The sequence below is a fragment of the Ylistrum balloti genome, unplaced genomic scaffold (genome assembly GCF_031769215.1).
Source record: "Ylistrum balloti isolate Yb309-2 unplaced genomic scaffold, AGI_CSIRO_Ybal_v1 Utg373172, whole genome shotgun sequence".
Classification (NCBI taxonomy): domain Eukaryota; kingdom Metazoa; phylum Mollusca; class Bivalvia; order Pectinida; family Pectinidae; genus Ylistrum; species Ylistrum balloti.
Window position 1 is genome coordinate 1 of NW_026783210.1, and position 12,844 is coordinate 12,844.

The 12,844-nt window shown below is 35.9% G+C and overlaps 4 protein-coding genes across 4 annotated transcripts; 3 read left to right on the forward strand and 1 right to left on the reverse strand.

Moving 5' to 3' along the window:
* The first annotated feature begins 1,053 nt into the window (after positions 1-1,053).
* On the forward strand, positions 1,054-1,551 carry LOC132564891 (thiol peroxidase-like). The gene has a single exon (XM_060229505.1). The coding sequence runs from the start codon at positions 1,054-1,056 to the stop codon at positions 1,549-1,551; it is 498 nt and encodes a 165-aa protein (XP_060085488.1).
* A 48-nt stretch (positions 1,552-1,599) lies between these two features.
* On the forward strand, positions 1,600-2,964 carry LOC132564892 (trk system potassium uptake protein TrkA-like). The gene has a single exon (XM_060229506.1). The coding sequence runs from the start codon at positions 1,600-1,602 to the stop codon at positions 2,962-2,964; it is 1,365 nt and encodes a 454-aa protein (XP_060085489.1).
* Positions 2,965-2,972: 8 nt separating this feature from the next.
* Positions 2,973-4,334, reverse strand: LOC132564894 (iron-sulfur cluster carrier protein-like). Its single transcript, XM_060229507.1, has one exon. It carries the CDS (start codon positions 4,332-4,334, stop codon positions 2,973-2,975), a length of 1,362 nt encoding a protein of 453 aa, XP_060085490.1.
* A 2,689-nt stretch (positions 4,335-7,023) lies between these two features.
* On the forward strand, positions 7,024-8,451 carry LOC132564895 (ATP-dependent DNA helicase Rep-like). Its single transcript, XM_060229508.1, has one exon. It carries the CDS (start codon positions 7,024-7,026, stop codon positions 8,449-8,451), a length of 1,428 nt encoding a protein of 475 aa, XP_060085491.1.
* The last annotated feature ends 4,393 nt before the right edge of the window (positions 8,452-12,844 follow it).

Here is a 12,844-nt window from a genome sequence, read left to right on the forward strand (position 1 = left end):
TACCAGAGCAACGGAGCTATCGACTCCGCCCGATAAAAGTATGACAGGAAAAGATTGCGATGGCATATCATAATTATACGTTATTTGAAATTTGAAATAGGAAATTAGAAAGAGAATAGCAATAAATCGGCACTTAAATATTTATGTGTTATAATCGTAGAGAGATGGAAAAAAATATTTTCATTATCACTGGATTTGGCTTGTTTATTCTCTTCTCTTTTATTGAATGGCTTTATTCCTTCAAAAGAGTTTCTACAAACAAACGCAAAAAATCCTATGTAACTAATGTACTCACTGTATTTTTCAATAACCTTATCCTTCTTGCTATTTCGATTGCGTTTTTGTATTCCTTTACTACAGGAGTTTCTCAAAAATATTCCATTGGCTTGTTGCCACGGGTAATGGATATGACATCTCCTATTGCAGTAGTTCTTTCCTTTATTATGCTTGATTTCCTTATCTATATTTGGCATTTACTCAACCACAAAGTCGATTTTCTTTGGAATTTCCATAAAGTCCATCACAGTGACTAAGAGCTCAACACATCTACAGGAGTTCGCTTTCACATTGGAGAGCTTATCATTTCTCTTTTTTATAAAACAGCTATTCTTCTGTTACTTGGTATTCAAGTAGAGTTGTTAGTGATATTTGAGTTCATTACTTTTTATGCGGCTATTTTTCATCACAGCAATTTAAAAGTACCAGGGGAAGTGTGGCTTAAATATGTCTTTGTGATGCCCTGTCATCATGCGACCCACCACAGTGAAGAACGAAAGTATCACGATTCTAATTATGGGGTTATTTTTTCCTTATGGGATCGCTTTTTTAAAACATTTGATAGTTTTTATCCGCGAATTTTTGGATTAAAAAATGTTCCCGAAAAAAATTTTTGGGAAAGTCTATGTTTAGGTTTTACAAAAAAAAAATTTTTTCTTATTCTGATTCTTTTTTTAACTTTGATTTCAGCCAAGTGGTTCACTTTTTAATTAATTCGCACTATAATGTGCTTGTCCTATAATATAATATATAACAAATAAAAAAATAGGATCATTTATGTCTAAAATAACTTTAAAGGGAAACCCTATTAATCTTAGTGGAACACCCCCGCAAGTAGGAAATACTGCACCAGACTTTTCTCTTGTTTCTAGTAATTTGGAAACGATCTCATTGTCCGGGTTGAAAGGAAAGAAAATCTTGAACATCTTCCCAAGCATTGATACAGGTGTTTGTGCGGCGAGTGTACGTCAGTTTGAAAAGTTTGCAACTGAAGAAACTAACAATATCATTGTTCTCAATATCAGCAGAGATACACCTTTTGCTTTAGAACGATTTTGTGGAGTTGAAGAAATTGGCAAGACTATGGCTGCTTCGGATATTTTTCATCAGTTTGGAAAAGACTATGGGATTGAGATTACATCTTCACCCCTTGCGCATCTTCTTGCTCGAACCGTCATCTGTCTTGATGAGGATAATCGAGTAATCTATGTTGAACAAGTACCTGAAATCACTCAAGAACCGGACTACGAAAAAGCATTAGAATCACTCAAATAAATTCTCGTAGCTTTTATGCTTTATGTAAAACTATAGATTGTAGTCGTTATGTTGGTCGTCGTCGCTGGGGCAGGCAATTTAGGGCAACACCTCATTGAGTTTTTCGATAAACAGCAAGTCAGTCTTATTCTCATTGAAGAAAATGAACAACGACTTGCACGAATTAAGTCTCAACATGACATCATGGTGGTGAAAGGGGACATGCTCTCACACTATGTCCTGCGACGAGCTAATGTTGCTGCTTGCGACCTCTTTATAGCATGCAGTGGTATTGATAGTTCAAATATTGTCTCCTCACAGTTGGCTAAGAGGTTAGGAGCAAGGTATTCCGTTGCCCGAATTTATTCGGAAAATATCTTCCCATTTGAGAATAACGATTTGGAAGAATACTTTGGTGTTGATTGGCTTGTATCACCAAGTCTTCTAACGGGTTATCGTTTAGCGAACCAGTTTTTCGAAGAAGAAGCCTTTTCATTTGATAATTATTTTAGTGCTCAAATCAATGTTTTCCGTATTCGAATTTCGAGTGAATCAGCTTGTCTAAAAAAAACACCAGAAAAAATTTTAAAATCCTTTAAAAGCAATGGCACTCAATTAGTTGCTATTTATAGAAATGGTAACACCATTGATCCTTTTTCTCAAAAAGATTGGTCCTTTAAGGAAGGGGACCATGTGATTCTTATGAGTAAGCGAAGAGATGACTTTGATTTCTTTAAAGACTTCTATACCAGCAAGTACTTAAACCAAAAAATCTATATTGCTGGTGTCTCCCCTACTATTTTCACGATGTTATCTATTATGGTGACGAAAAATGACCAATCAAAAGTTACCATTTTTGAAAACGATTTGGATACTTGCAAAAGTATCATGGAGAAATACAATGTGAAGACCATCAATCTTGATCCCGCCGACTTTGATGAGATAAAGAAACTGGAACCCGATTTGGGAGGAATCTTCATCTGTGCGAGCGAGAATGATGCTAACAATCTAACTTATGCCCTCAATGCCCAACAAATGGGATTCAAATACATTGTTCCACTGGTCAATGAATTCGATAAAATGGGATTGTTCAAGTACTTTCCTTCTTTCAAGATTCTTTCTCCCCCCGAGTTGTCTGCTATAGAGATCCATCGCTATTTTAATCAAGAAATACTCTCTAATTTTGAACTTGTTAGAGGAAGCCATATTCGAGCCGTAGTTAAAACCGTAGAGAAAAACTCAAAATGGCTTGGTAAAAATCTTAAAGAACTAACAAATGAACCTTTCTTTAGGGTGCTTTGTACTTGGAAAGAAGAAGGGCTTGAAATTTATCATCCTGGCGATGATGTCATAGTTAATGAAGGAAATAAGCTGCTAGTGGCATCCTTTAGCGGAGAAAAAGATGATTCCCTTCAAAAAATCCTTTCGGTTTAACCCCTTGTTTAACCGTTTGCTTTTTGTTGACTGAGTTTTTCGATAAGCCGATAAGGATAAATCCCAGAGTGATGACCATCGTTCCATTTAATGGATATAGCATAGTTACCAACTGGCTCAACTTTTTGCGGCGAGATGTTTTCTTGGATATCCTTAAGAGTGATTTTTTTTTCCCCAGTCACTTCATCCACGCACAGGGCACACAGACAATTGAATCTTAAATTTCGATGGCTTACAGAAAATTTTTGTTCCCCATTGACAAAAAGTTCTTGTTCGTTCCACTGTACTTCTGGTTGAGGCGCTTTATTAAAAGTTTTCTTGCCTAATTCCCTTGCCATGTTGTCAATCATATTCTTTGCCAAAGATTGAGGTTGATAGTTTTTAAAAAAAATCTTTTGAGAGGCAAGGAAAGGAATTTCAGCAAGGAGAGGAATGCCAAAGCGGTTTTTCAATCCCTCTACCCCCTGAGATGTACCTTCGCCCTTCCCACTTCTAAAGGGATAGTGTTTTTCATTACAATGATGGCAGGTGAAGTAAGACATGTTTTCCACCAAGCCCAGAATAGGCACATTGACTTTCTCAAACATTAAAATGCCTTTAGACACATCCACCAAAGAAAGGGATTGACCCGTGGTGATGATCATAGCACCATCCAATGTCACACTTTGGCTGAGAGTCAATTGAGTGTCGCCCGTGCCAGGAGGAAGATCAATAAAAAGATAGTCCAAATCACCCCAGTCAACTTGATGGAGTAGCTGTTGGATGTAATTGGAGACCATGGGGCCTCTCATGATAGCAGGTGAGTCTCCTAACAAAAAGCCGAAAGACATCAACTTTAAAAGATTGGCGTCGCCATTTTGCAAAATAATTTCCTTTTCAATAGGAAGGAGCTTCTTGTCTTTAGCTTGAACTCCGTTGATAGAAACATCAAACAGGGTGGGCAAGGAGGGACCAAACAGATCAATGTCGAGAAGCCCCACCTGATACCCTTGTGATGCAAGCTCACAAGCAATCATTGCAGCCACTGTTGATTTGCCAACTCCACCCTTGCAAGATGCAACGGCAATGATGTTTTTCACGCTTTGAAGGGAAGATTCTTCTTGGTGATTCCTTTGTCGAGAACTTAAATGAACCTCTACCGAAGCAACTTCTTTAATTTCTTTAATCAATCTTTCGGCATCTTGCTTAAAAGTTTCTTTAACTGGACAAGCTGGGCTGGTAAGTTCCAATGTGAGTTTTACATCAAGACCTTCGTTTTTTCCCTCCCAACTGATATTTTTAACAAAGCCCAAAGAAACGATGTCCTGATGGAGATCAGGATCAATGATGCTTTTAAGTTTTTCTTTGATTTGAGTTTCAATGTTAGTCATTTATGATTTACAACTTTTAATAGATATTTAGCGGATGAAAAACCAATCCCAACTTATAGGATCAATAGCGATGGGTATCCCTTTGTTTTTGCGATCGGCAAAACCTGGATAACCATATTGTCCAGCTGTCGCCTCTAATACAACACAATACTTGTCATTATTTAATTTCTTTATTAAATAATAATGAATGGCAAAATTCTTGATCGATTCAATATTATTGTCTTCAATGACAATATCAAGAGTGACGTTTTTCTTTCCTCCTTTGGCGGCTTGATTCCCGTATTCTAGAATGACTTGATCATTAATGGTGAGAATGCAAGGTATGGTGTAATAGGTGATATCTTTTTTCGAGCACTTATTATTAAATAGCATTTTTTTAAAGTTCTTTTCATTGATCCTTACTTTGCTATTGACAACATAAAGATTGAAGGGATTTCTACTTTTAGTTTTAATCTTCCACCTGAAAGCACTTCCTTTTGAAACCTTTCCCTTTGTGTAAGAAAAAGTGGCAATCTGACCCTTTCTGAGAGAGAATTTTTCACTTGTGGTTTCTTTAATGTCGAATCCCCTTTTGATTAATTCTTCTAATTGAGCTTTATTGATTCCGCAAGCCATTGAATAAGCATGGTCGTCAGTCATCACCACATAGCTTTTAATTCCCAAATTAATGAGGAAGGAAACCAATACCCCAGTGAGGTCTTCACAATCTCCTCCCCCATTTTTAATGGTTTTTTGAGGGGATCGGATGAAGTCCTTTCCTCCGTTGATCGGATCCCTTTTATACTTTAGAGTGGAAGTAACCCTTTTGTAGGCATTATAAATGATACAGGTTTTATCTTCCTTACCACAATTCTTAACATAGGGAGTAATCTCTCTACGAAGAGCAGCATCTTTAGTTTGAATATTATTCACATAGGGAATAGAGTTTCTAAGTTTTTCGTAGATGGAAAAATTGGGAATTTTGATGTAAAATGAATCTTGAGGATAACGGTTTTCTTTAGTGGGTACGCATCTTAAATTGCGATTATTCCCTCTTGTTCTCTTAATCCCTTTTAGTTTGATTGGAATTGCTCTTTTAAAGTATTTGTAAATATTGTAAGGTTTGTACAAAATTTCAATTTCACTTCCTGTATTACAAAGAGTCGGAGGAGGAAAAAAACACCCGCTTTTGGTTTTTGCAATCGTCTTACCTTGATATTCAATGAGGCCTTCCTCAAGAAGGTAGCTACCCCTACTTGTTTTTAAACTGATACAAAGCGGCTCATTGCCTACTTTGTAGCGAATGGCTTGAGAGAAACCATGATTGACATTGAATAACAAGAGGATAAAGGAAAAAGTGAGTAACTTAATCACCTATCCATTTTAACATAAACCGTATTACCTCGAAGGTATAGTATTCTATTTAGCTTTCCTCACCACCTATAATCTACCAAGGCTTATGGTTAATTAAAGTTATTTAATTGTTAATATCTGACAAAAATTAATTAATTTCACATGTATTTTTGTCATAGTTTCTTGGTTTATTAGATTTTTTAATTGGTAACAACTTTAGAGGTTGGTTCATATAGTATAATTTAATGAATCAATTCACCATGACATCATTAGCCATTATGATTGCTGCTTTAGCAGGTTTTGCTATTGCATTTCAAGCAAAAGTTTTATCTGATTTGGATGTAAAAATAGGACCCTTAGGCAATATGTTTTTAAACTTTTTCTTTGGATCCATTTTTGCTCTTTTTATATTAGTTGTTACTTCTTTAATAAGGTACAAAAATCCCTTTTCTATTTTTTTTTCCTTCAATATTAGCAACATTCCGGTTTGGCAATTGACCTCGGGGGTTTGTGGAATCATCATCGTTACATCCATTGGCTGGAGTGCTTCCAAAATTGGAATCAGCAATACCCTCATCATGGTTTTTTTTTTTCAAATTCTCATAGGAGCAATGATTGATCACTATGGATGGCTTGGAACTCAGGTGCTCCCTTTTAATTGGATAAAGGGACTGTCCTTGACTTTAGTTTTTATAGGAGCCTACCTCTATTTCAAAAACTAGTCGTGCTAAACGATTCTCAAAAAATTGCAGTCAATCATCTTGACGGTCCTGCCTTGGTACTTTCGGGAGCTGGAAGTGGCAAAACTCGTGTGATTACGCATCGCATTGTACGCCTTCTTGATAAAGGAGTAAATCCTGGGAAAATACTATGTTTAACTTTCACAAGGAAGGCAGCCCAAGAAATGAAAAAAAGAGTGGAACATCTCCATTCATCTAAAAAACTCAATTTCAACATTAGTACCTTTCACGCCTGGGGATTGCTTTTCCTAAAAAAACACGATTCCTACCTCTTCCCTTCTTCTCATTCTAAATTCTCCAAGTCATCCTTTTCCCTTTTTGATGGAAACGACCAAAAGGAAGCGTTGATCAATGTTCTTAAGGAGTTAAACGTTGATTTTTCTGGTAATAAATTTCGTTATTTAAATGAACAAATTTCCATTGCGAAGGGGAACCTTATTTCTCCCCAAGATTTGCAAGACAATGAACAAGGTATCAAAAAAATCTATATCAAATATCAGGCTTTTCTCAATAATCGGAAAGCACTTGATTTCGATGATTTAGTTTTTCGCACACATCAAGTGCTTGCTAATTATCCTGATTTGCTTGAGTATTACTGGGGGAAATATGACTTTATCATGGTTGATGAATATCAAGACACAAATCATGCTCAATATCATTTGCTCAAACTATTAAGTGAAAAGAATAAGAATCTCATGGTGGTGGGAGATGATGATCAATCGATCTACTCCTGGAGGGGAGCGAGAATAAAAAACATTTTAGATTTCGAGAAAGACTTTCCAAAATGCAAGGTCATTCGGCTAGAAACTAATTATCGTTCTACGGCAAATATCATCGCCTGCGCTAATAATCTTATCTCAAACAACCTTGAGCGCAAGCAGAAGAAACTCATAGTTGCTTCTTCTTCTAATCGCACACAAACACAACAAGGAGAAAAAGTGCTTGTTCATGAAGCAGGCAATCCATTAGAAGAGGCAACCAAAGTTGCTGATGCCATTCGTGCTAAGATGTTCAAGGACAACCTTAACTATGGAGATTTTGCCATTCTTTATCGTGCAAAGCATCAAAATAAACCGATCAAAGAAGTTTTCGCTCAACGGAAAATTCCTTATCAAGTTTGGGGAGAAATTGATTTTTTTAATCGACAAGAAATCCGTGATTTGATTGCACTTGCGAAGCTCCTAACACATCCCCAAGACGATTTGAGCTTTCTCAGAATGATTAATAAGCCTAGGCGGATGCGGGAGGTTTGCCTTCAAAAACTACTTGCTTTTGGTAGTGAAATTCATAGCAATATCTACGAACTATTTCACTCCCAAGAAAAGAGTATTCAAAAAAAAATTGATGAAATTTTAAAACCAAGTGAAAAGGATAAGTTATCTGTTTTTTTCCATTTCATTGATAGCTACCAAAACCTTCAAGGAGAAAAAACTTCTGAAGGCTTCAAAAAATTCATTAACGATGTTGAATACATGAGTTACCTTCACTTGGTTAAAGAAAAAGAAGAGACTCTACAAAGAAGAGAACAAAATATTGAACAGTTTTTTGTAATCATCAAAAAATATTTTGATAACAAAAAACAATCAGGTTTGAAAAGTTTCATTGAGCAAATTTCAATCGCCTATCAAAAGGATCTTGATGATCAAGATGAAAAAAATGTAAAGAATATGGTGAACCTACTCACTATTCATAATGCAAAGGGATTGGAGTTTCCTCATGTTTTCATTGTTGGTATGGAAGAGAACATTTTACCCTTTTTTAAAGATGGTTTTCCCACTTCACTTGAAGAAGAAAGACGGCTTTGTTATGTTGCGCTCACTCGAGCAAAGGAGTCTTGTACTCTTTCTTTGTGTAAGAAAAGAAAAAGTTTGGAAGGAGAGGTTTCTAACTCACCTTCTCGATTTTTAAAAGAGATCCCCAATGAATTCCTTATTCGCCAATATAGAGGATTCAATGAAAAAATTCCTGAACCAAGCGAGAAAGAAAAAATTGAAATGAGTAAAAAAGCCTTTAGCCGAATGAAAGAAATTTTGAATAAGTCATGAGTGAAAAAAAACCAGACATGGATGAGGGATGGTATCAGATTCTCCAGGATGAATTTCAAACCCCGAATATGACCTCTCTTCGCGAATTTTTGAAAAAAGAAATCGCCAGTCATATCATTTACCCACCTATGAAAGATGTCTTTAATGCCTTTAAAACCCCATTTGAAAAGGTCAAAGTCGTCATCTTAGGACAGGACCCTTATCACAACCCCGAACAAGCACACGGGTTATGTTTTTCAGTGAGGCGGGGTATCAAACCACCACCCTCAGTCATCAATATTTTTCAAGAAATTGAAAACGATTTAGGAATAACATTAAAAAAAAATTATGCCGATTTGACTGGTTGGAGTAGGCAAGGAGTTTTCCTCCTAAATACGGTTTTAACAGTGAGGAAAAATGAACCAGGATCCCATCGTCATTGCGGATGGGAAGCTTTCACCGATAAGGTTATCTACTTACTCAATGAAAAAAAAGAACACTTGGTTTTTCTCTTGTGGGGCAATTTCGCTCACCAAAAGGAATCACTTATCAACCCTTATCGGCATCTCATACTCAAAGCATCTCACCCAAGCCCTTTTTCAGCGAATCAAGGTTTTTTTGGTTGCAAACACTTCTCTCAAACCAATGAACATCTAAAAAAGCATGGAAAAGAAACGATAGAGTGGGCTTGTATGGATTAAGTTTAGCTGAATGATCTCATCCTAAATTTAAGCAAAGCGTCGGTAATTGACCCATTTCATCAATAAAGCAACAATAAAAAATAAAATTGCAGCTATCAACAAATAGGGATAGTTAGGCATGTCCCTCAATCGAAGTTCACGGTTCACTTTCTTGTCTTCTAGAAATTGGATGGATTGAAGCTGTTTCGAAAAATCAGCAAAGCTATCATAGTCGTCAAATTCCACGGGAGGTGGAAAATATTCGGAAATTGGGACGCGATAGTTGTAAGGAGGGGATTTCCCACTAGGATAAATTCCATGGTGTTCCAACCTTGAAGAAATGTAATAACTTTCATCAAGTTGAATTAAATGAGGTAGACGCTTAATTAAGTTTTTATTGACTATTTTTTGAGATAAAAAATAGTTGTGACTTGTTTTTTTTTCATCGGACTGAACAATTTCTTGGTAACTTTCATTAATTAATTTCACTATAAACGAATCCAAGAAAGACTCATTCGCAGAAACAATTAAATTATCATTAAGGAAGAATAAATTCTTGATACCAAGATACACTTCTTGATCCCTAATAAAAAACACTGATTGATTGGAATATTGATGGAACATTTTCACCTTGGACGGATTTTTAACTGTAAGCGGAATTCCTCTCATCTTGGAAAGGCTTTCTTTCCATCGGTTGCGACTGTATTCGGTTTCACCTAAAAAGTCAACCATCGGATAATTAAAATCAAAATCTTTTAGATTAATTCTTGAAAGAGTATCAAGATTGCGTTCAAAATCGGGTAAGTGAATAAAAGGAATTTTCTCCTTTCTAAACCATTCGACCATTTCATTCGGAGGAGAGACTAGTAAAAATAAATCCTGATTGTCGCGCTGATTTTGCAGAATATTTTTTTGTTCAGAAGAGGATGAGTCAAAAAAAAATCTCACTGAAGTTTTAAAGTTCTTGTAACGGTCGATAGAATTCTTAATGCTTTGAATATCTCTTGTCAGTTTGAAATACACAATTTCAATCGACAAGCTCTCTTGTTCCGAAAGAAGATTGATGCCATCAGATAAGTAGCGAGCTATCTTTTTCCGTTTTTGGTTTGGAGAAATATTCACCCCGAGGTGCAACCAATCCTCTTGAGGTAATTGGAACTTGAAAGTTTCATTTACATAGTTTTCTTTAATGTCCAATACATCTTTTTTGAGAATTTGTTTTTGGTCTTTTGATTTTTTTAACATGGCTGATGTTTGGTAAAAAATTTCATAATTAATTTTTTGTGGTTTTTCACTATAGAAAATGAGTTGGAGCGGGTACTCTTCATTGGGATCATAATAATCTTCTTGATTTTGAATAGAGACAATGGCTTGATTGTCAAAACTCTGTGGTGGGGTAGGTTTAAGATAAAAAGTTTTTTTTGAACTGCCCAATGAATTTTTGGAGGACTCTCTGGTTGTAATGAATCCGTCTTCAAAAAGAAAATCAGAGACGATCAAATTAATCTCGTTATTTGGAACAAAAAACAGTTGCTCTTGTAGAGGAATGAACCGGGTGGGAGTCCCTAAGAATATATTTTCTGTTTTTAAGAAATCGATTGTTTCATCTAAACTGTAGGAGCTGGTGGAAATGTTTCGAGAAAAAGTTTTCGTTTCAATTTTCACTTTTGAACTTCCTTTTAGATTCGCAAAAAAGTTTTCGATTTCCTGTGGACTGGTGGTTTCATTCATGCTTGCCGATCGATCAATATAGATGCGGATGATGGGTTGATTGGTAATTTGATCCACTAAAAAAAGTGGATTAATCAGTGAGACAACAAGAATAACGAGTGTAGAAAAAAAAAAAAGGAAAGGTAGTACCTGGAATAATTTACGCACGAAATTATTTTAAGAAGTAGAGGTAATTGTTTAAATCGGTGATGATCTTGACTGCTTCCACCACGACTTTATCCTTTTTGAAACGTTGGGAGTTTTGAAGTTTAAGATTTTTTTGAAAAGCGATGTCATTGGTGATTGAAATGTTGGGAGAAATCCCTACATTGTTATAAGAATCCCCATTGGGGAGGTAGTAATTGGCAATCGTCATCTTAAGTGTGGATTGAATGCCTTTGTCGTTTTTCCAAATAGGAAAGAAACTTTGCACTGAGAATTTTCCATAGGTTTGATCTCCCACTAAAATGGCCCTTTTGTGATCTCTCAATGCTCCTGCGAAAATTTCACTGGCACTTGCCGAATAGCGATTAACAAGAACCGCTACTGGGATGTAGCGAGGAAAAATAACTTTTCTGGTTGCTTTAAATTCGTTGACTTTTTCTCTTTTATCTTTAGTGGAGACCACTAGGCCTTTATTGACAAAGTAGTCCACCATCTCACTTACTGCTTGGAGCAATCCCCCAGGGTTGTTTCTCAAGTCAACCACAAGACCAGTAATTCTTTCTTTTTTCATGAAACTCAATGACTTTTTAAATTCTTCGGCGGTGTTCTGGGAGAAACTGACAATCTTAATGTACCCAACTTTGCTTTGAGGTCTTGACAAGATAATGCGTGGAAGAATTTCATGTTGAACTGTTTTAACCACAACCTTTTTTCTTCTAATATTAAAATTAATTTCTTTTCCCTTTCTTAGAATAGTCACCTTTACAGTGGTGTTCTCAGGTCCCATAAGGATCAACCTTACTTGATCAATGGTCTTCCCTTTCAGTTCAATGTCATTGGCTTGGACAATAACATCATTAGCTTGGATGCCAGTCTCCCAAGCCGGAGAACCTTCAATAGTATCGATAACAAGAATACCGCTTGGATCCTCCCCAATGTAAATTCCAATCCCACTGAAATGATTGTGCATTTCTTTAATGAAGTTTTCTAAGCTTTTACCACGTAATAGTGCTGTATGGGGATCATCTAATGAATTCACCATGCCCTCAATTGCTCCAATTAAGAGTTTCTCGGCAAAATTGTTTGTGCCGACATAATTTTTTCGGATGATATTAAAAGTGCGGTTTAAAACTTTAATGGCTTCTCCATCACTTATATAGGTTGGGTCTGATTGGGCTTGGACAAAAGAATGGAAAAAAAAAATGCAAACGATAAAAAACCGCATCATAAAAAAAAAGCAACTTGATTGAAGCCAAGTGGAAATAACTGATTTTTTCTAGTCTATTCAGAAAATATCTTCAAAGGTGAAAAATCCGACTCCTTTGTTATTTAATTTTTTTTTACAAAAGTCAATGACATTAAGCACCCCTGAACTAAAGGCAGATCGATCATTGGCTGTATGTCTCAAGGTGATGTTTTCATAATCCCCCATTAAACGAATTTCATGATCTCCAATAACGGAACCACCTCTTAATGAGAAAACACCAATTTGACCTTTTTTTCTTTTTTGACTTTTTCCAAATCTTTTATTAATAATATTTTTATTGGAAAGCTTTTTAATTTTTTTAATTTTGTCGAGTATCATTAAGGCAGTTCCCGATGGACTGTCTAACTTTTCCCTGTGGTGAGTTTCTAAAAATTCAATATCAAAATCATCCATTAGCGGGATGGTTAGAGCTGTTTGGATCAGTTGGTTGAGAATATTAATGCCGATGCTGAAATTTTGGGAATAAAGAATGGGTTTTTTTTGGGCGTATTTTTTGATTTGCATCATTTCCGTATTGGTAAAACCAGTTGTTCCAATGATCCATGATTGATATTGATTTTTTGTCTCTTTGAGGTGGTAGAGGGTGGATTTA

Coding starts and splice junctions, on each gene's coding strand:
- LOC132564892 (XM_060229506.1), top strand. CDS start 1,600: ATGTTGGTCGTCGTCGCTGGGGCAGGCAATTTAGGGCAACACCTCATT.
- LOC132564895 (XM_060229508.1), top strand. CDS start 7,024: ATGGTTGATGAATATCAAGACACAAATCATGCTCAATATCATTTGCTC.
- LOC132564891 (XM_060229505.1), top strand. CDS start 1,054: ATGTCTAAAATAACTTTAAAGGGAAACCCTATTAATCTTAGTGGAACA.
- LOC132564894 (XM_060229507.1), bottom strand. CDS start 4,334: ATGACTAACATTGAAACTCAAATCAAAGAAAAACTTAAAAGCATCATT.